The 21665-nt window shown below is 36.4% G+C and overlaps 1 protein-coding gene across 6 annotated transcripts in view; it reads right to left on the bottom strand.

Moving 5' to 3' along the window:
* Nucleotides 1-298: 298 nt before the first annotated feature.
* Nucleotides 299-21665, bottom strand: part of RBBP6 (RB binding protein 6, ubiquitin ligase) — a 32648-nt gene continuing 11281 nt past the window's right edge. Inside the window, exons 4-20 of one of the 6 annotated variants that reach the window (XM_045570272.1) lie at nucleotides 20284-20328; nucleotides 18203-18291; nucleotides 17987-18083; nucleotides 17506-17645; nucleotides 14634-14806; nucleotides 12543-12646; nucleotides 12096-12424; nucleotides 10782-10878; nucleotides 10275-10353; nucleotides 10126-10180; nucleotides 8411-8479; nucleotides 6902-6988; nucleotides 5876-6238; nucleotides 5489-5590; nucleotides 2854-4614; nucleotides 797-2318; nucleotides 299-766 (exon numbers count right to left, since the gene is read on the bottom strand). In XM_045570272.1, coding sequence (XP_045426228.1) covers nucleotides 716-766; nucleotides 797-2318; nucleotides 2854-4614; nucleotides 5489-5590; nucleotides 5876-6238; nucleotides 6902-6988; nucleotides 8411-8479; nucleotides 10126-10180; nucleotides 10275-10353; nucleotides 10782-10878; nucleotides 12096-12424; nucleotides 12543-12646; nucleotides 14634-14806; nucleotides 17506-17645; nucleotides 17987-18083; nucleotides 18203-18291; nucleotides 20284-20328 — 5163 coding nt within the window. In that variant the 3' untranslated portion in view covers nucleotides 299-715. Of the gene's footprint in view, nucleotides 2319-2853; nucleotides 4615-5488; nucleotides 5591-5875; nucleotides 6239-6901; nucleotides 6989-8410; nucleotides 8480-10124; nucleotides 10181-10274; nucleotides 10354-10781; nucleotides 10879-12095; nucleotides 12425-12542; nucleotides 12647-14633; nucleotides 14807-17505; nucleotides 17646-17986; nucleotides 18084-18202; nucleotides 18292-20283; nucleotides 20329-21665 lie in introns of those variants that run through there. The other 5 variants (XM_036460392.2, XM_036460394.2, XM_036460393.2 and 2 more) reach the window with 5 other exon arrangements.

Below are 21665 nucleotides of genomic sequence, written 5' to 3'. Positions count from 1 at the left end.
CAGCCAATTGATGTTCCTCTTTCATTCAAGTTTCTCTCTATCCCTGATCATTCCTCTCTCTAAAATAAAAGATATTAAAAAAAAAAAAAAAAAACCTTCTAGATTCATTCAACTGAATCTCCAATTAATGCTGATTACTTCTGGCCACCTACTACCTGCCCCAATAAATAGCATCTTCTAGGTTTACTTCAAAATTCTGTATGTTCAATTCACCTTTAAGGCTCAGATGGTCTTTTAAATAGGGAAATGGAAGGAGAAAAAGACGTGACACTTTACTTAAATAATGCAATATTCCACATTTTAAAAGTTTCCTGAAAACTTTTATTGTAATCAAAAAGTGACATAACGGGGTTGTAATGAATTCAGCAAATCATTCTGCTGATATTTAGAACTGATATCAGCTTTTGCCAGGCAATTAAAAAATTCAAATGTGAAAATTTCACAGTACAGTAAACTCCACCCCAACTAATTACTGGTGGTTAAAAATAATAGGTCCTAGCAAAACCTCTCATGTTACATGGTCACAACTCACAATTCTGTACAAAAGTTCGTGTTATAAAGCTCTGATGTAAAAATCAAATAATCAAGCAGCAATATTTTAAGTGCAGCACAGGGTCTTCCATATCATTATTTACAAGGCTTGAATCTCTTTACATTATAACAAAATTTAATACAGATGACTTAGTAATTAAGTCAATTTTAAAAATCTGTCCTCCTACACAGTGACAGATTTCACTTTTTGGTCATCTTTTTCCTTCTCCTTCTCCTTCTCCTTCTCCTTTTCTTTATCTTTATCTTTATCTTTGCTCTTCTTTGATTTCTTTTTCTTGTGTTTGTGTTTCTGGCTTTTTTCCAATTCTGCTTCAGGGCCCGCATGCTTCTTATGCTTCTTATGTTTTTTATGTTTCTTGTGCTTTTTCTTTTCCTTCTTCTTCTTCTTCTTCTTGCTGTCCTGACTCTCTGCCGAGCTGGCACTGCTACTGTGGCTTCGAGTTTGGCTTCCCGAAGGGCTGTGGCTCCCACTGGGACTGACACTGGGACTGCTGTGACTCTGGCTCCTGGTGACGCCGGCCTGGCTGGCTGCTGCTGTGTCCGGGGTCTCTTTCACTTTCTCTACGACTTTATCTTTCAGTTCCTTAGAAATTTTCCCCGAAGTATCTTCCTCTTTTATTACGGATGCATTGCTTTCACTGTCACTTTCATTATAATCTGGTTCAAAAGCAGCTTCATCAGTTTCTCTAGTTAAGTCAGAGCAAAGTCGAGAGGAGTGACTTAACTGGGGTTTAGGCTTGGTAGCACTCTTATCAATTTGCACAGCAACCTGCTCTTTTTCAGTCTGTGGGTCTGGTGGATTAAGGATATGAAGTAATTTATTGCCACTGGACTCTTTACTGTTCCTTGTTTCTAACACATGCTTCTCACGATCCTTACCGGGATTTTTATCTACAGATTTTGTCTCTTCACTTAAGCGTTTAGTATCAGAAGTGGCTTTATGATCATGAGGTTTTTTGTCTCTTGAGGGACTAGAATTACTTTTTTTGGAATCTCCTGTTCCTTTTTTAGGCAAATCTCTTTCCTCCTTTGGCTTAGTTTTCTGTCCAGATGCAGAATCTTTGCTCCGAGAAGGAGAGTCTTTTCTTCTTGTTGATTCATTCCGTTCATCTCTTCGTTTGGAACTTGAATAGTCTCTGCTGTCATAGTCGGATTTCTTGTCTCTACTGGGAGTAAAGTCTCTACTTGAGGAACCTCTAGTGGAATCATGCTTATCTGAAGTTCTAGTCTCTTTGGAAGATTGAGACAAACTTTTAAAACTACCTTGTTCATTGAGACGGTCCAAATTACTATCTTTCTCTGGCTGACTGCTGCTCTTCCTCTTTTCAGGATTTTCCTTCTCCAACACTGAATGATCTCTCTCTTTGGTTTTCCCTTTTTCACTAGATACAGAGTTTTTTGAACCTTTGACCTCGTGTTGTATGATTTCATGGCTCACTTCCTTGGTGAGTTTTGGAAGCTTCTCTGCTGGCTCGCTTTCTTTTTCAGTATACTTGACTGTATTTGATGGTTTAGTGCTAACGTTTTTTATAACACTGGCAGGTTTTCCTACACTTGATACAGGCTGTGTGGCTTTAACATCTTCTTCCTCAGATTCAAAGTCATCTTTATCCCATTTGGACTGAGGAACCTGAATCATAATAATGACATCTTCAGCAGGAGCTGTATTGTCATTATTATATTCTTCCATAGTTTTGATAACAGTTCGCTTTGTATCTGTTTTTTCTTCAGATTTTCTCACAGGACTGCCTCCAGTTGAACTCGTACTAAAAAGAAATAATTTTCAATTAATGAAGAATTTGCTTTTATTAAAACACTGATAAGTATAAAAAGGCTAATACATAATGTTTTTTTTGCCCCGGTTCATGTGGCCCAATTGTTTGGGCAATGTCCCATGCACCAAAAGATTGTTGGTTCAATTTCCAGTCAGGGCACACAGCCAAGCTGTGAGCTCAATTCATGGTGTGGGGTGTGTGCGCACGCATGTGCATGTAGGAGGTAGCCAATTAATGTTCCACTCTCACATTAATGTGTGTCTCTCTCTCTCTCTCTAAAAAAATCAATGAAAATATTTTTAAAAACGTTTAACTTTCAAAAGGGATAAGTCTACTCTAACAGATATAAATGACTTAAGCAATGATTGCATAAAAAAAAGTGACTCATCCCTAAAAATGACTTATAAGCTTATCTTTAAAGTAAACCAACCCAATACCTAGTATCAAAACACATTAACATATTCTGCTTTTAAAAAAAAATCCCCTCCCAAAAACACCCACCCACCCACCCGTCCATATCAAATACCTAGTATAGTCCACAAGAGTGGAGCTGGATCCTTCAGTTCCAGTTACTTTTCGTCTGACCTTTCCTTTGACTTTTTCTTGTTTAACTTTGCTAGATGTTGACTCCAATTTTTCAGAGGTCTCTTTTGTATTAGATATATTTTCTGTACTTCCAATTTTTTTACCAGTTTCTCTGTTGAGCTTGATTTTTTTGGTTGGGGCTGTTGATGATGAACTTTTGTCCTTTTCAGGGGTCCTATCCATCTTTTCAATATCAGGTTCCATTTTGCGTTTTGGTGATGGCTTCAGTATTTCAGTTACTTCGAGTTTAGAGATTTTCATTGAAGAGGATTCAAAATCTTTCTCTGCACCTTTTTCTTCAGTTTTCCTTTTTCTTTTTTCTCCTTTGCTGTCAGGAGGCTTACTTTTCTCAGTAGGCTTCTTGGCCTTGTCTTCCTTACTAGTTAGTTTTTCTGATTTGACATCTTTGGAATAGTCTTTCTTCACTTTTTCTTCTTTGACAGGTTTTGACTCTTGGTGTTCTTTTGCTGACTTAGAGTGAGCCTTTCTGGGAGTGCCAATGGCCTTTTCATCTTTTTGAGAGGATGATGATGATGACTTAGCACTGTCAGTCTTTGGAGTCTCCTCTTTGGCTTTTTTAAGTGGAGGTTCAGATCGAGGAGATTTTTCACGTTCTCCCTCTAGTTTTTCTTGGGATCCCTTAGCAGGTTTTACATTTTCTTTTTTGGACACAGAAGCAGCATCATTTTTTCGTTTGGTCTTGTCTCCTTTTGCTTTTGGCTTATCTTTCTCTCTCCTGTCCTTTTCAGACATTGATTTAAAAGTGATGGATTCTGCATCCATTGGTTCATCTCTAACTGGTGTAGCATCATCTCTACTCGGAAGAACAAATAACGAGTCTGTTTTATTTTCTTCGCCACTTGTAGGTTCCCTTGTTTTTCTAGAAGGTTCTAATAACTCTGGGTTTAGAAAGCCTTCACTTTCCTCCCCCTTTCTTCGCCTTCGATGTTTCTTATGTTTACTTCCTTTACCATCTCCTGCAGCACCATCGCTCTCCTTCTCTTTTGACTTTGTACTATCCTTCTGATTGTGACTGTCTCTTGTTGAAAGCTTTTCTGGATAGTTGCCACCACCTATGTTTCGACTTCTATGACTTTGTCCACCCGAATAATCTTCTCTGCGGCCCCTTGTAAAGGGAGAATTCCTGATATTAAGTGGCAATAACCTCTCTGGAGAAAAGTTCTCTCTATTTGCCGATGGTCGAGGCTGTGCTCCAGCAGCATAACCTTTGTAGTATTTTTCATACCACTCTCTGTATTTTCTCTCCCATTCTCGGTAACGCTCTTTTTCAAATGGGTCTCTAAAGTCAACAGTCCTCCCATAATAAGCTTTTATGTCATATGGCGGTGGAACTTCTCTGTATCTGTTAAAATATTCACGTTCTGTTTCCCCTTGTGGTACAGTGCGTTTATTTGGAGACTGTCCCCTAAATGCTTGAGGGGATCTTGATCGTGAATGGTATCGTCTGTAAAGTGGTGACCTGGACCTAGATCGATGATATCCATGAGATCTAGACCGTGAGCGGTAATTTCGACTCTTGCCTCTGCCTCTTCTGGGGTATGGAGGTGATCTCGAATAGGAACGAGAGTGTGAGCGGCTAAATGATCGAGAATAAGAACGTGACCGCGTTGAACCAGATCTTGATTTAGAGTAAGTATAAGAACTTCTGGAGTATGAGGAACCACTATAAGGAGATTTAGACCTAAAAACAAAAAACAAAACAAGTTGGACAGTTGAGAAATATATACAAAATAAAACATAGACTCTCAGATTCTAGTATGCTTCTCCTCAGGGTTCAATCTTTAAATCAAATTTCATCTTGGATGATTAAAAAGGCACAGTGGCCTTTTATTGGAATGAAATAAAATACACTATGCAAAGGTCAGATCAATCATTTGTTACAAAACAAAAGTGAAATCCTAACAATTAGAGTGAAGTGCATTAATGTACCGTGAGATATATGAGCTAATAAACTTAACATTTAAAAAATTGCCAATTACATTTAAATTTTACTTTCTATTTGCTCATTTAAGAATGAGCAATTTCTTTTGTCCTATGTTGGCCAATATAATCTATCATAGCTTTAAAAGAAACCGCATTTCAAATGTAAGCTTAAAAAATAAGTCTTTTAAACAAACTTCCAGGGAATTTTTATACTAATTTTTTTTCTATCAATAAAGCAACTTATGTTCTATCATACATCATAATTACACAGGTTAATGTTCCAGCAAGAAGCTGTAGCCTTAAGTAGCAGTGTCCTCAGATATGTGCTTTTGGCTATTCCCCTATTTCTTTCCTTCCACAAACATTTCCCAATTATTTCACACTATAAGTAAGTTTAAGGGACAAGGGTACTTTAATCCCCAGTAACTGCTAGCTCCATACAATGGAATTGACACTGAGACATTATTTCAATAAAAGGATACTGGGGAGTAAGCTACGTCTCCGTTTCTATATATATATCTAGACCGAATTAGAAAACTCCACAAGTGCAGTGTTACTTATATCCATAGCTAATCCCTGGAGAGGCAAAGTCCCATTTGTAATTCTGTTGTGAAGGCTTGCAAAACACTAACCTGGAAAATGAGCGCCTACGCTCCTTTTGAATCTTTTTGTATTCCATCAATTCCTTAGCAAAATCATTTGTAAACTCATCTAGCTTGGACTTTTTCTTTTCCCTAGTAAAATAAAGTTAAAGAGTGAAAGTTAACAAAAACCATTAAGAAAACTAACAAGACAAATGTAATTAGACCATGAATGAAATGAATGAAATTGCCATTAGTTTTCCACTTTAAAACTACAGATAACTAGGAATCCCTGAGGAAGTTGCTTGTATGGCTTTGGTTCGATTTCTACGTGATTTTTCTTGTACTAAATGGAAACAATGGAAAATGTTTCCATAGATACCTGCTTAAGGTTACATCAGAAAATGAAAGTGTATAATTTCAAATGAACACACTTACTCTTCTTTTAGCCGTCGCTGCTCTCTATAGAATTCTTCCCTGGACAGAGGTGGTGCTTGTGTTGTTGGGATGGCATTTGAATGAGCAGTCTGCACTCCTGATGATACCCAAGGTGTTGATAAATTGGCTGGTGCTGGAGGGAACCCTGGGGGAGGGACACTATACCCAGCAGGTGGTGGCTGGCCAGGAGGAAACTGAGGAGAAAACTGTGGTGGAGGAACACCTGGGGGGAGAGGCAGTGTATGTGGAGGAGGTGGATACAGAGGAGGGGGTGGAACAGGCACAAAAACTGGAGTTGCTGGTAGTGATGGGCCTTGAGTTCTCTGTGATCTTTCGCTGTGGTGTCGTCCACGGTTTATACTTCTAGAGAAATAAAAATTCCAAGATGTTATTCCTTTAAACTAAAATCACCTGAGATAAGTAAGCTTGTCTTTTCTATCTGTAATTATTTTCAAACTTTAATCAATGGATTAGAATAAGGACACTGATATCACTTATATGTACCATCACTTACATATAAAAATAATTATAAAGACTACGTAAGGACTGAAATAATGTAAGTATACATTATACAGCCAAGGTATACTTAGAAGTTCTCTTTTGTAAAGTTCAGATTTATTATCACCTTACAACTATCTCATTAGTTCCTAATTTTTCCTTTAAAGGAACTAGCTGACAGGTTACTACTTCTGTAATATAGGCACTTAATTCTTCCCAAAATGTCTTCCCAGACCAAAAGTTTAAAAGAAGGAAAAACACTTCCTATAATCTTTTTGAGGGAAGAAGTGGGTAAAGACCCTTCAAAGTAGAATAAATTACTAGTTTTAACATTTGTAATGAGTAATTGAAAATTACACTGCTTTCTCTCAAAGGTTTAGGTCAAATAACAGTGAAGCCCAAAGTTTCTGATTTGTGCCTCATCGAAGTAATAATGGCTTCTTTAAAACTGTGGGGTTCTTGCCCTGGCTAAAGTGTCATTCCATACACTGAAGGGTTTCGGGTTTGATTCCCAGTCAAGGCACATACCCAGGTTGCGGGTTTGATCTCTGGTTGGGCCACTTGCGTGAGGCAACCGATCGATATTTCTCTTTCTCTCTCTCTCTTCTTCTCCCTCTAAAATCAATAAAAAACAGCCTCAAGTGAGAATTAAAAAATAATGATAAGAAGATAAAATAGTGGATTTCTTTCTGTTAAACTAATGATTTTTTAAATTATAGCTAATACAAAGTAGTGGCAGGAGGGGTGCTTAGATTTTAAGCCTCTTTTCAGAGTCTGATTTAGTAAATATTATCTTCCATTAATGTGATCTATATGAAGTATTAGTTAACTTTTAGAAGCTTAACAACTCTTAATGGAGCACTAGAAAATACAGTAAAACATTGATATAACAGATTAATTTGGGCAAGGGGCTGTCCATTAAAGTTGGAAGTCCATTATACAGTTAAAAATAAAGTAGGTTTTTTTGAATATGTCTGACAAAAAAAACTGTTGTTTTGTAGAGATGTTTGTGTATTTAAAGTTAAGTATGCATGAAAATTTAATTTCACAGAAAAGTCTTTAAATTTATAATAGGTAAAGCAAATGTGTGCATTCACCAGTTACTGAGAATAAACAAACACACATGCCTGGGGCATGGCTTAGCATGTGAGAACATGGGCTGGCATGTGTGAAAACTGCTGCAGAAAATCATGCTACATGATAACAATCATGCAATACAGTATGGCCATGTATGATTTACAAGCAGTGACTCTTGGACTTAAAAATGTAGACTTACAATTGAAGATATGTAGTATTTATTTATGTTGGCAAAATTACTAGTGTTTTTTCCAACAAATGGCCTATTTGATAAAATTTGTTAAAATTTATGGTGCATTAGTAACAAAAATAACCTGTTAACCTAATTATAAACAAATCTTGGTTAAAAGCATTTAAAAATTAAGAGTATTAATTTTCATCTATGACCTACAAACAGGAAATTTTGTTTGTTAAGTCGAGGTCCACAAAATCGAAGGTTTACTCTACCTTTACTAATCCCATCAGAAAGGGAACTTGGAGAACCCTTTACCCTGGTGGTGTGTGAGTATGACCTATTTACTTCTTAGATTAATGCTGCTTGTTCCCATGCAGGGCACGAGCCCTTAACATTCTCCTTGTCTCTTCTTTTAGAAAAGAAACCAAAAAGATTGGGACAATTGAGTCTAGAAGAGAGATAAATACAATGCTACACACTTGGAAACTTTGGGTGCTGAGCTGGTTAACTGAAACAGGATCTGGGCCTTAATTACTTTCTTCTACCCTCAAAAGAGTAAACGTAAGCCAACAATCTGCTGTGTGCTGACAGGGAGAAAGCAGTTGATTGATGATGGGAAGGAGCCTTAAAAACTGTAATTAAACTACTAATATAATCCATTTTTCCTAGACCTCTTAAGGGCAACTACTGAGTAAGTGTAAACCATAATTGTGCTTTAATTTCTCTGTTATATTTTTGAGTGTTATCATCAGATTAGTGTCTTTTAAGAATTTCAGCATTCCTACCTGTAGCAACTCCTCTCTCCCCTCCTAATTTGCTGTGGTGGAGAAACCAGATATCCAAGCTTGTTGGAACTGTATGAAAAGAAAGATAAAATAAGCTTGATTATAACACATTACCTTTTAGTGTGTATACATTAACTTTACTCTGAAAACATTTCTTACTGTCTGTTCCCAACTCTTACAAGTTCCAGATAGAGCAGTTATGAGCAAGCATAACATTTACTTAAACTAATTTTTCTATTATAATATATTGGAACAATAATGATACCTCAATATAGAATATTTTCTGTAATATTATATTCAATTAGCATTCCATAAATTAATCTGTGAACTCATTATTACAGAAAAGGAACAAAGCCCTTCACCTGCCAGGCACTGTGTAGGCATTTTATTTTTATTTTTATTTATTTATTTTTTAATATATTTTATTGATTTTTTTATGGAGAGGAAGGGAGAGAGATAGAGAGCTAGAAACATCGAACAGCTGCCTCTTGCACACCCCCTACTGGGGATGTGCCCGCAACCAAGGTACGTGCCCTTGACCGGAAACGAACCTGGGACCTTTCAGTCCGCAGACCGATGCTCTACCACTGAGCCAAACCGGTTTCGGCATTTTATATGTTGAGGTGGGCAGTACCAATCTACTTCTATAGATAAGGAAATAAGGCTGAGAGGTGTCCCACTGCCCACTATCATATCGCTAGTAAATGGAAGAGCTGGGATTCAAACCCAGGTCTACCTGGCTCCAAATCCCACATTTTCCCTGCTAATATATTCCATTAGTCTCTCATTTAAATTTTTTATAAAAGATATTAATACTTGGTTTATCTTTCAAGCAATAACAACAAAATCTAAGTTTTAGAATATAAGCCAGGCCATACAAATACATAAGCCTGTTATTATGAATTATATAAGCAAAAATGACTGTATATATAAAAAGATAGTAAGTAAATCTACTGATTTTTATTTATTTAATTAATTTATTTTTTAAAGCAATTAAAAAATATATATATATATTTTATTGATTTTTTACAGAGAGGAAGAGAGAGGGATAGAGAGTTAGAAACATCAATCAGCTGCCTCTTGCACAACCCCTACTGGAGATGTGCCTGCAACCACGGTACATGCCCTTGACCGGAATCGAACCCGGGACCTTTCAGACCGCAGGCCGACGCTCTATCCACTGAGCCAAACCGGTTTCGGCAATCTATCGATTTTTAATATGCTATAAGAAGATGCAATTTCTTTGTATTTCAGGGCAGAAAACCATATAGATACTAATATGCAGTAAAATTACACTAACAGACTATTAAAAATGAGAAATTTTGTGTTGTGTGGGCTTTAATCTCAGAATGTATCAAATTTGAACATCCAAATTAAAACAGGAAGAAATTTAATCAATTAGCATAGTGAGTCAGTATTTAAACTATTCTTTCAAGTTATTCTTATCTATTCATTAACTGAAGTCCTGTCAAGATCATCATTTGTTAGGACATAAAAATAAAAGGAATTGTTAAGATTTTAAATTTTAGAAAAGAATTACTCATTCTTTTAGAAAAGAATTCTTCATAATTTTGAACTTGTGATATTTTACATAAAATCATGTTAACATGACATGTAAGAGTTTACAAGACATTCAGCAATACACTGTCTAGGTTATAGTTTCTATTATCTAGATCAAAGCAATCAGCTGAAGATTTTTTTAAACATATACTTACTGCTCCCAACCTGGTCGACCACCACCTGGACGAGCAGCATTTATTCTTACTGGACCTTGGAAGCAAAAATAAAACCAGTAAGTAAATATAATATTGTGTTTAGAAAAAGTTAAAGAAAAAAATGTTCAAACCAGAATGATTATACTCACCAGTTGTAGGGATCAACTGTCCATGCAATAATGACTGTCCAAGCAAAGACGGGGTTCCAAGCACAGGCACCTGGTAACCCTTTAGGAAAAAAACACATAAATAAAAAAATAGTTTTTAACAAATAGTTAAACAAACGATCAAGCACCTCAAAACAGAAAAACTCTATGGGGGAGTGGGTGCTGGTTAGAAAGAGCGAGTGCCTTAAGTGGGGGAAGCTAGGACTCATGACGGAGGGATAGGAAGGGGCCATCTGTGGGAACCTGAGGGCCCACCTGGGGCAAGCACCCTCCCACCAGTAGCTCCCCAGATGCTGGATCAGGATGCCTGGCCCTGTGTCCAGAAGGGACCCTCCTGTGGTCTTTGTCTTGATCTTTCTTAATAAATGATGCTATCCACGCAAAACCAAACAAACAAACAAACAAACAAAAAACAAAACAAAACAAAAAAAACACAGAAAAACTCTGTTAAAAAAAAAGTCCACAAATTTAAAAGCCAGTAAAACTTACCTTCTCCTCCATAAGAGCAGTAATTGCTATTGAAGAGGTTCCCTTTGAATGTTCTGAGGCAAGGGCTGCAGCTGGCAACATTTTATTATCGGGATCCCTAAAAAACAATAATTTACAATACACCAAAAAGTTATCAGACATGGAGGATTAAGAGTAAAAGTTACAACTGTTTTTCATTCTTTGCACTACGATGAGTTAAATCAAAGATGTTGAAAACTTCCGAGGAAGGTGAGAGACTGGACTTTTGGATTACTTCACATACAAGGGAAAAGTAAAAAGAAACCTCCTTAAGAAGCACCATCAAGGATTTATGATGGATAATGATAGAAATCAGTACAGTTAAAACAATAATAAAGCTTAAAAAAAAGAAGCTCAAAGTGTGGGAACACACACACACACAATATAGGATCAAGATTAAATTCTACCTCTAAATCTGTCAATAAATTAAAGGGGGCAATTTTCAGATAATCCGATGAACTCTGGGCTTTATTCCCACTGTTAACCAAATGAAAGGCTAACCTACCTATCAGTGGGATTTCTTACATATACATGTGAAGGTCCCACACCTCAAGATTTTGCTTCAGTGTGTCTGAAACAGGCCCCTGGCATCATTCTATACACCAAAGGCTGTGTGTTCTGCTGCCAGTTGAGGCCTCTTCTGGATGCAACCCATTGATGGGTTATTTTTTTCCTCTCCCTCTCCAACATCAATTAAAAAAACCAAAAAACCAACATATCCTCCGGTGAGGATAAAAAAACCCCAACAATTGACAACTGGCTGACCTTTTAAGTATTTATGAACTGCTAGATTATATGGTCAAAGGTCACTTTTATTTTTTAAAAGGAAATATTTAAGTGAGTCTTCACTACTTTTCTAAGTAATTATGCTCCAAAACAATGATCATTGCTGACCTCTCTACCTCTACCAATGTGTTATGCCCCCTTCCTTCGCCTTCTAAATTGTTCTTAGTTCTGCTCACATTTGTTCATTTCCCATACATTAGTATGACCACAAGTAAAGTGTCACCCTTGTGGACTACAGAGCTGTTATGGGATACAATTCAACAATAGGGGGTGTTGGCAACCTGCAGTTTTTTACTTTGGGATGTTCAATCACTGCTAATCAATCTCCTTCGTCTGCCTCTTTCTCCAATTAAGATTAAGCCATTTCTTATGAGTTCCCCACCTTGCTGAACACAGTGGTCCACAAGGACATACAAACTGCAGGTCACTAAAGCAACTATTAAAACAATACACATAAAAACCACATTACTGATCTCACTTGTTTCCTAACACTGGGAAATCCAGACTTACCGGAAAGGCCCATCTGATTTTTCTGAGTGGACCGATATGGAGACCGTTGCAGTTATATCAGGTACAGGCGCTGGGGTAGATGAATTTCCAGGCACAGCAGGGGCTAAAGAAGACTGATTAGAAGCTAATGAAGATATAGAGGGAGCCGGGTGACCTGAAGATGTCACTGGAATCATCAGAGGATCCTGTTGTCTTGATATTGGAGATCTCATCAGAGGTTGTAGATTCCGCTGCATGAGTGGTCTCGGAGGCGGTATTGGAGGTGGTGGTGGTAACTGTTTCCGTAGTCTTTTTGTATAACCAGTTTCATTTTTGAAGTTATTAACAGCCTAGATACCAAACATAAAAATGCAAAAAAAGTGTTTATGCAAGTAGTTAAATCAATTAAAAGATTAATTTTTTTCCCCCATAAAAATGTTATTGTAAAAGGAATAGAAAGACAGCTACCTGTCGTAAGAATTTATTGGCAATTAAAGCATCAGGAGAGACATCATTTTGATGACACGTTGGGCATGTATGGTCCTCTGATTCCAAGAGTGCTGTTCTTATACCTATATATAACATTTTAAATATTAATGAAAGTGTACTACTGTCCAGTTACGTTACTGTTTTCCAAGCACATATCACTAATCATTTCTAGTCTCTTGCCTCATAGCACTCTAACTTCTTTCTGCCTTAAAAACAGAAATCATGAATATAATTTAAACATTTAAATTTTTCAAAAACAGCATTCTTTCTCAAATACTTTTCTCTTTGTTGAGCTAATAATTGGAATATTACAGGAAAAATTAGTCTTAAAAAAAGAATTTATATGGCTTACTAGGGTTTTATAAGAAACAGAAGCGTTATTCAGTCAAAGAAACCAGAGACATCTATAGCACAGTAAGTAGGAATAACAATGAATTACAGGTTCACTGATTATGTTCCAGTGTAGTAAAAAAAATTCAGTAACAAGTGGTTTGCTAAATCCAAGACATACTCTGAAAGAAGTCTTAAGTGACTTCCTCTCTTGACCTTAGTCACTATGAGGCCCCCCAATACAGATTTATAGTTCAAAACTATCTTTAGAAATGAAAAAGGCCAGAGCAGTGAAGTTTTCAGATGGTAACATTTTTATTTCAGTAAGAAGGAACAAACTTAAGATGAGTGGCAGAAAATAAAAAAAGTGCTAAGTATCAGAAAGAAAAGCCATAAGTAACCACATGGCAAAATGTTAGTATTTATTTACAGAGAGCGGTTCTAAATCACACTTAGGAATTACCTTTTCACTTAAAGGAAGCACTTTCTGGCTTCTTTTTAGTGTATGTGAATTGCCAGCATACCTACTCTTATGCTATGGGGCCATCATTAAATAAAATAAAGTTGACTTGAATACAAGAACTCTGATGCCATGACAGTAAGATGATAACCAATATAGCTATTAAGGGACTAATGGGAGGGAAGTGGAGACACTGGACAAAGGGATGGTTCATGTCCCAGGTGGGACAAAACTGCTAAGCATGAGATTTTATCACGCTATTCAGAACACTGCACAACTTAAAACTTATGAATTGTTTATTTCTGGGATTTTCCATTTAACTTTCAAACTGTGGTTAACCCTGGTAAACTGAAACTACAGTGAAACCTTGGGTAAGAGGGAGGCCACAAAAGATATCTTTCACATCTAAAAGTATCGGCAGATTACCTAAGGCCTGTCTGGTTTGGCTCAGTGGATAGTGTGTCGGCTTGCTGACTAGTGTCCCAGGCTCGATTCTGGTCAAGGGCACATGCCCAGGTTGTGGGCTCGATCCCCAGTAGGTGGGCCTGAATGAGGCAGCAAATCAATGATTCTCATCATTGATGTTTCTCTCCCCCCCCCCCCTCTTTCTCTCTCTCCTTTCCTCAATAAAAAAATAAACTTATTTAAAAATAAAAAATTTTAAAAAGGGGGATAAAATGTATAGGAAACAAGAATCCTGCGTTTCCTAAAACCTCATCACAGCCAGTCACCCTAACGAAGGTATTGGTTAATTCAAATATTAAAAGAACAGAGAGGCTGTTGCTTAGAAAGAGAAAAATGTAGCAGCAAAAGCTGAGTTCTCATTAAATGCTCAATAAATTATCAACATTTCATATCTTATTAAAATTCACAGTGTCGCTAAGTGCCTTTCCAAGTAAAACAGCTAAACCTTAAATGTGAATCTGAACTGCATGGGTCTACTTATACATGGATTTCCCTCCAATAAATATGTACAGTACCGTAAAGGTATTTTCTCTCTTATGATTTTCTTAATACCATTTTCTCTTCTCTAGCTTACTTTATTGTAAGAATATAGAATATAATATATGTAGCATACAAAATATATATTAGTTGACTTTTTTGGGCAAGGTTTCTAGTCAATAGTAGGCTATTAACAGTTACGTTTTGGGGGAGTCAAAGTTATACTTGGATTTCTGACTGTGCAAGGGGTTAGTTATAACGCCCCTAACCCCCATGTTGTTCAAAGGTCAACTGTATAATATTCTAAAATGTGTCTTTGAAGGACGAGCATGCCTTACATTCATCACAGTAGCTGTTTCCACAGCAGGGAATGACAACGGCATCGGTCATAATGTCTTTGCAGATGAGACACAGCAGCTCATCTGGGATAGGGTCGTCCTCTTCAGAAGATGAAGAGCGCTCCTCTGGTAAGAAAGGCGGCTTTTCTTTCTTCCCAATTGCATATGCTTCTCTGTAAGAGAAGGTGTTAGCATTTTAACACTGGTCAGAAGGAAAAGTATTTCTAAGACATTTACAAATTCCACTATATCCATAAAGGGAACTTATGCCTAATAAGTACAATGCCTAATTAGTTACATGAGTATAGTATCTTCCAAAATAAGGGAGCAATTATTACTTTCCATCTAACCAACAAAAAGACATAAAATTCTCAACAAGTATACCAAAAGAAACAAAGAAATGCTATGAAAGTGGCTGAAAGGATCTTAGAATCCACAGCTCTAAGAACTGAGGGCCAGAAGGTAAAATGACACATTCAGTGCCACAGAAGGATTCGAATTTAGACATGGCAATACCCTGATCACATTTTCCTACCCTACCAGGTTTCCTGGGGGGTCAAAAAAACAACAACAAAAAACATCCCTCCACAGTCTAACAGTCAATACCTGTAAAGGTAATTACTGTGAATGCCATAATATGGGAAACTAAAACTTGTAAAATTAAGGGGAAATATTATGTCACCAACCTCACCAATAATTAGTGGCCAGTGATCTACTTATTAGTATTTTAAAAGAAATTTATCCATTTATAGTCAATTTTTACTTAAATGATTAGAATATGCTACAAAAATTTAAAGTAAAACCTGCAGAAATGTTGGATATTAAATATATTAAAAATATATTAAAAAACAAACAAAAAAAAACAAAACATGCTACTCTCAGACTCATCACCACTGCGTCCAACACCCCCATCTTCTCTGTAATCAGGCAAACTTGAAAAACAGGAATTCCTAGAGAAATTTCCTATCTCATTAAGGAACAGAGTGTGTTATCTCAGCTGGACAGAGAAGGTACCTGAGGTGTGCTATTTGTGTTGCAGCTGCTCCATAGACATCACCACGATTCCAGAAATAAGTGTCAATTTGCTTATGCCCCACTGTTCCCAATTTGTGAAAGAGGAGTCTCCCACTGCCCGAGAGAGAAAAGAAAGAAAAAAAAAAAAAAAAAAAGGAGAGGATAGAAAAAGAAACAGAAGAAGAATCTGAGTTGCTTATTAGTGGTGTTAATGGAGAGGGTGAAAGTTTTAATTAAAATATTTGGGCTCCCATTTTCCCCAGCATTTGCTGCATGTTTGACATAAATGTTTTTTTGTTTTTTTTTTGTATTTTACCATTCAAAAACAATGAATTATTAACTCTGGTTCACAGGTGATGCTCATTTTTCCAACACAAATATCCATTTAAATACTTTATTTCTGTATTTTATTAAGATGAAGCGGTCTGCTCTTAAATTATGTCTGTAAAGAATAATTTCAACCTAAAATTGGAAGCATGTATGAAATGTCTGAAATAGAAACAGCATAATAGGCTGCTCTAAAATGAACCACAAAAATACAAGATGGTAACCAATAAAAAACCAGATGGGGGTGAAGTTAAGAAAGTGAGCAAGGCTGGGAACTTAGGAAAACACTAATTCTTATCTGTGAACTAAAATGTTTACTGAAGTACCTATTCAAAAACACTAAATCTTTTCAGTCCCATTCCATGGCATAGCCATTTTCATTGTCCTCCTCGGCTCACTACACTACTTTCAACAATATAGCAAGAAGCTGAGGAAAACTGTGTTCTTACATACAATACTTTGTATGTCACTGAGAACAGAGACATCTTATTTTCTAAATTGAGATCTGTCAAGGCAACTTCACAATCTCCTGGAGGACCTGCTATAAATGCAGCAGCGGTGGCAGGTGGCAGTGGCACGCAAGTGCCTAGACCACTCAACATAGAGATTGTTATGCACTATGAAGTTGTTCTCTAAAACAACACTTAATATTGTGCTGTGTGAGTTCACAGCTGTTGCAAGTGACAAAAAGGTAATTAGAAGCATTAGTAAGAGCACATAAAAGGGAACTTTTCTAGTTGAACCATTTCCCTAGGTTTTCAAGTCTATCCATTTCATTAAAAATTAGCTCACAAAATTAAATTTGAAAACTCATTAAATATGAGCATTAAGCCGAAACCGGTTTGGCTCAATGGATAGAATGTCGGCTTGGGGACTGAAAGGTCCCGGGTTTGATTCCGGTCAAGGGCATGTACCTTGGTTGCGGGCATATCCCTAGTAGGGGGTGTGCAAGAGGCAGCTGATCGATGACTCTCTTATCGATGTTTCTAACTATCTCTCTCCCTTCCTCTCTGTACAAAATCCATAAAATATATATTTTTTAAAAATGAGCATTAAGGTATAGCTTAGTGTGCTAGAGATGGCCTGAACTAATGGTTTACATAATAAACCATACTTTAGAATCTTAAGGCTCACACAGATAGCTCAGTGTTTCACTTCTTCTTGGCACTTACATTCATTTTGACATATTGCAGAACTTTTATTTTTAAGCCTCGTTTCTTAAAATAATTAAGATATTTGTCTTGTTAACTTAAAAAGTGCAAGTAGCATGTGAGCTTATGTGGCAATATGTATGTGAATGAGGAAGAAAGCAGGGAATGACGAGAAAAGAAAAAAATTGGAAGACACAAGGGAAGTGGCGCTCACTGGTAACAAAAGCCCCCAAACTCATTTTAAATATGCTTTAAATGGAGCAGACTGCAGCTTCTCATGCATAACATGAAGTGGCCAAGTCCCAAGCTCAAGACAAAACAGAACACTAAACCTGGACCAACTGCGGTCCCTACAGGCCACGTCTCATCTGAATACTCACGCATCTATAGTTGGTATTGCGTATTTCCCAGTGTTGGTTAGCATTGCCCCTTTCATGTTAGGATCTTTCACTTCCATCATGAAACTTCTGGGAATTCCAGTGCTCTTTTTAATCCTAGGACCAGATTCGAAGTTCTTATCCTTTTCAGAGACGAAAAGAGATGAGGAGGGAGAGAAATTTAACATTAGCTAACATGTAGTGTTTACTAACTACATATATTATTTACACATGATTTCACTTAATCTTCACAACAGCCATTCACAGGCAAAAAGTAATAGGCTTGGAAAAATTAAGTAACTTGCCCAGCCTCACTCTGCTGTTAAGTGGCAGAGCCAGTATTTGAAGCCTGGCAATTTGGCTCCAGAGGCTTTGGTCATTTGCCATTGTACTATAGAAGGCAGTGTTTACCAAGAAAAATAAAATGGCTAATAAATAACTGTAAGAAAAATAAGCTGTATCATGTTTTGTACTTTGGACTTACCCCATTTGTTGGGCAATTCTTAATATAATGGCCAGGTTTACCGCAGCGGAAACAGGTATAAGATGGAGGTGGTGGACCTAGGGGTTTCTTCATGTAACTGAAAGGGAGAAAAAAGTATATGTATACAAAATCGTAGAAAAAAAAATTAAAGAGCCTCTGATTGGGGGAGAAATCCACCCTGAAGTCCCTATTTGTGCAAAGTACTTATGAACTTACTTGATTGGGTCGTATTCATGGCCAGATTGTGACATCATTGCTTTAATTTTATCTTCTTCAGAAGCATTGGCTTCAGCCAGATTGGCAGTCTGTTTAACAGGTAATTATTTGACACACACATTAGAAACACATCTAAGACCACACAGCCAAAGACAACACCACTCATCCTGTAAAGAGCAGTATCTAACCTTGCATAAAAACAGCTTTTTACACATATAAGCCAGAGGCGGCACTGGGGTTCCTCAGGTGTTTGTCTGTGGGACTGGAGTCTCTCTGGGGGCACTCAGACCTTAGACCCTGTTTGTACCTTGTGTTAAGATTTGCACACTACTCCCCTTAAGAGTTAAAAACAGATTAAGTTTAGAAAGAAACACTTGATGTTTCCAACCTTAAAAATAATTCAAATGTCATAGCACTAAGACTATACTTTATACTTAAAACTGGGAGGTGGGATTGGGGGTAGAATAACTCAACACATTATGCAACTGATATTAAAAATCAGAAAGCTCTTTAGATAGTGCCAATTTAAAAAGTAAGTACAAAGCAAAGCACATGCAATGAGCATTCATAATTTTAAATCCAATGCTCCAAATTTTTATTGAACTTTATCTTTAAGGTATATACAAGTATAGATATAAGCAGGGTCTAAGGGAGTTGAGTCCTAAATAGCTTGAATCTTCAGGCATCTAGCACTCTTATCAGTCATTCATTGGGTTTTATCTTTACATTCATTCACAAAACAAGCAACCAGTTTTAACATTTTATTGTAATTTTATATACAAAGAATGCTTAACATTAACAGAGCTTAGAACAGCGACATTTACAGAAAACTTGATTACATGTTGAACTAATTTGTTTGAACCCAAACATTAATTTACAAATAGTTAAAAAAAATCCCCCAAACCTCCAAAACTGTTTCCCACAGAGAAACAATGGTAGGAATAGCCCAAATTCAAATATGCTTACAGTACATAGGAATTAAAACATTAACTTGTAAACTAATGATGTTAACTCTATGCTAAACTACTTTGTATTAGAAAATTAGGAGGACACTTTTAGCCCACTTTATATTCTAGAGTTATCAATTTTAATGTTTAGTTTTTGCAGAAAAGGAACTAGGACATTTTGGGGGGTACATTCTAAGGGAAAAAGACACAACCTATAACAAAACCAAGGAAAAGTAGGAGAGCACCAATGGAAAACCCATCAACTCATTAATCTTGGTTGCTAAATTTGGTTTTATATTTCTGATAGTAGGGGGGGGGGAAAGATTTTTGGAAAACTTCCCTTTTGGCCCTTAAAAATCTGCCTATTCTGTAATAATTGCCTTTTTAAAAAAAGGCATGATTTGCAAGATAATCTATTGTTTTTAAAAGTAGTCCATTATTAGTGCTTTCCCAAATAAAAAGTACACACTGTTAAGCAGAAAATGTAAGCAATCTTATAGCAAAGCATGGCATATACAATGATTTCAGGAGGTAACATTTTGTCCCTCTGCCAAACATACACATTGGTATATTATTCCTGCGAACAGCTTTATACATCACAATTCATGTAGTCTGTGTTCAAACAAATTAGGTTGTTTAAAACTTTTTCTAATGCAGACAGACTACAAGTCTAGAGTATAAAGAAGCAAATGTATCACATTTAATATATTGACCTTCATGGGTTCAATCCAAATTTTCAAGAAAGAACCATGCAATCGTCCATGTAAAGGAAAGTTTCTATTTGGCTGCTTAAATAAAGTCCACATAATTTACAGCCAAAACCAAGGAATTCCTCCAGAACTTTGTTAGTTTCCAATGTATAATTAAACAAAATATATGAGGGGGGAAAAGTATGAGTAGCTTCCTTGTGTTTCTTCTGTCTTGAAGATGAAAATACTCCAAACATTGTGCTGAGGCTGACAAAATACTCCCCTATCTTCTCAAAACCACAACTACTCTTTACAGGATAGTAATAATACAACAATGTTTTTACAAGACATCTCCACCCCCAACCCCTCCAAAACAATTGTTGCACATAAAAATACGATGTTAGAAAAAGATTATTTTCAAGAATATATGTATATATATATATACCTTTGTAAGCTGGGCCAGAGAAATAGACGCAGAAGAGTCATCAATCTGTTCACAAAAAATTAAACACACATTCAAGTTCCACACTGAAAACATCTAAAAGTGATCATTTAGTTCCCACTGCCACTTAATGTTTAAATATTGGCCATTTTCTTAGAAGTATTTTCAAGAATGTTATTTTCTAAAAAGTGTTTTAAAGCTGAAAGTGTAGCTTACTCCTCCTTTCCCTATGTATTTCACACAGTTCTAAAGGCTAACAGTTGGGGGGGACTGAAGCACAATGGGAAAATGGGGTAAGGAAAAGTTTATCACACAGGCATTCAGTTCAGGCAGGTGACTAAATGCTAAGTAAGAGTTCCGTGTCTGTCAATGGTCTCTAAATTTGATGATGCTCAAGACAATGGACACTAGGAGAGCAAGAAATCTAACTTTCCTAGAATGTCGTTATGTAAATTGTAAAACAAGAAGTTCTTTAAAGGCTCAGGTAATCTTGAATAAAACACCTCCCACATAATTATGACTTCTGATCTTTTTTTAAGCATATACTGCTCAATCTAAATAAGTTTAGTCTCCCATACAGAGAGAAACAAATAGCTTCTTGATGAAGAAAACACAACTTTTTATCAGAGATGTTAAGCTAAACAAAAGGGGGAAACAAAAGGGCCCTGAGAACAGGGCAAAAAGTGCTGATTCATTTGGGGATGATTTTAATATGTGAAGACAAGAGAATCAATCAAAGGGAGCAAGTATTAGAAATGACAGATAAAAGGGGGCTTTAATAAATGTGTTTTCAAATGTGACATTCTTAAATTTTTAATTATTTGGTTCCCTGATATGATTTTAATATCAGTTTCTAAAAAGTATGTATGTGCATATGTGTACACGCACACACACATATCTTTAGCACATAATTGTGAAGATATAATTTCCTTACAGGTGTACCCAAATGAAAGCATTATCTTTTTATCTTTCTATGTTATAATTCTCTCATGCATTATTGGTTATAATTCTAGTTTAAAATGGAAAGAATGTAACAAGATGTCTGAATCAAAAAAGAAAACAAAAAACAAAAAAAGCAAGTCTTCATCAGGTATTTTTCAAGTATTCCAGAGAACTCCAGAGTATTAAAAACAGTATGATTTTTTAAGCGTCTCCAACAGAAATGTAACAAGTTTCAATATGAAGTTCTTAGCACAATGCCCACCACAGTAGGAATTCAATAAATGCAAATAAAAATGCTGGTTAAATTTAAAATACATCTTAAAAATACTTTAGGATTTTAAGTTAGTTTGATGGATGTTATTACTGAGATGCTTAAGTAAAGGTTCTTTGCTCTATCCTGAGCGACTCTAAAGAGTTCGTAATGCAGGAATCCCACATTCCTA

Source organism: Pipistrellus kuhlii, unplaced genomic scaffold, assembly GCF_014108245.1.
Source record: "Pipistrellus kuhlii isolate mPipKuh1 unplaced genomic scaffold, mPipKuh1.p scaffold_m20_p_31, whole genome shotgun sequence".
Lineage (NCBI taxonomy): Eukaryota > Metazoa > Chordata > Mammalia > Chiroptera > Vespertilionidae > Pipistrellus > Pipistrellus kuhlii.
This window is presented reverse-complemented; position numbering and strand designations above follow the sequence as displayed.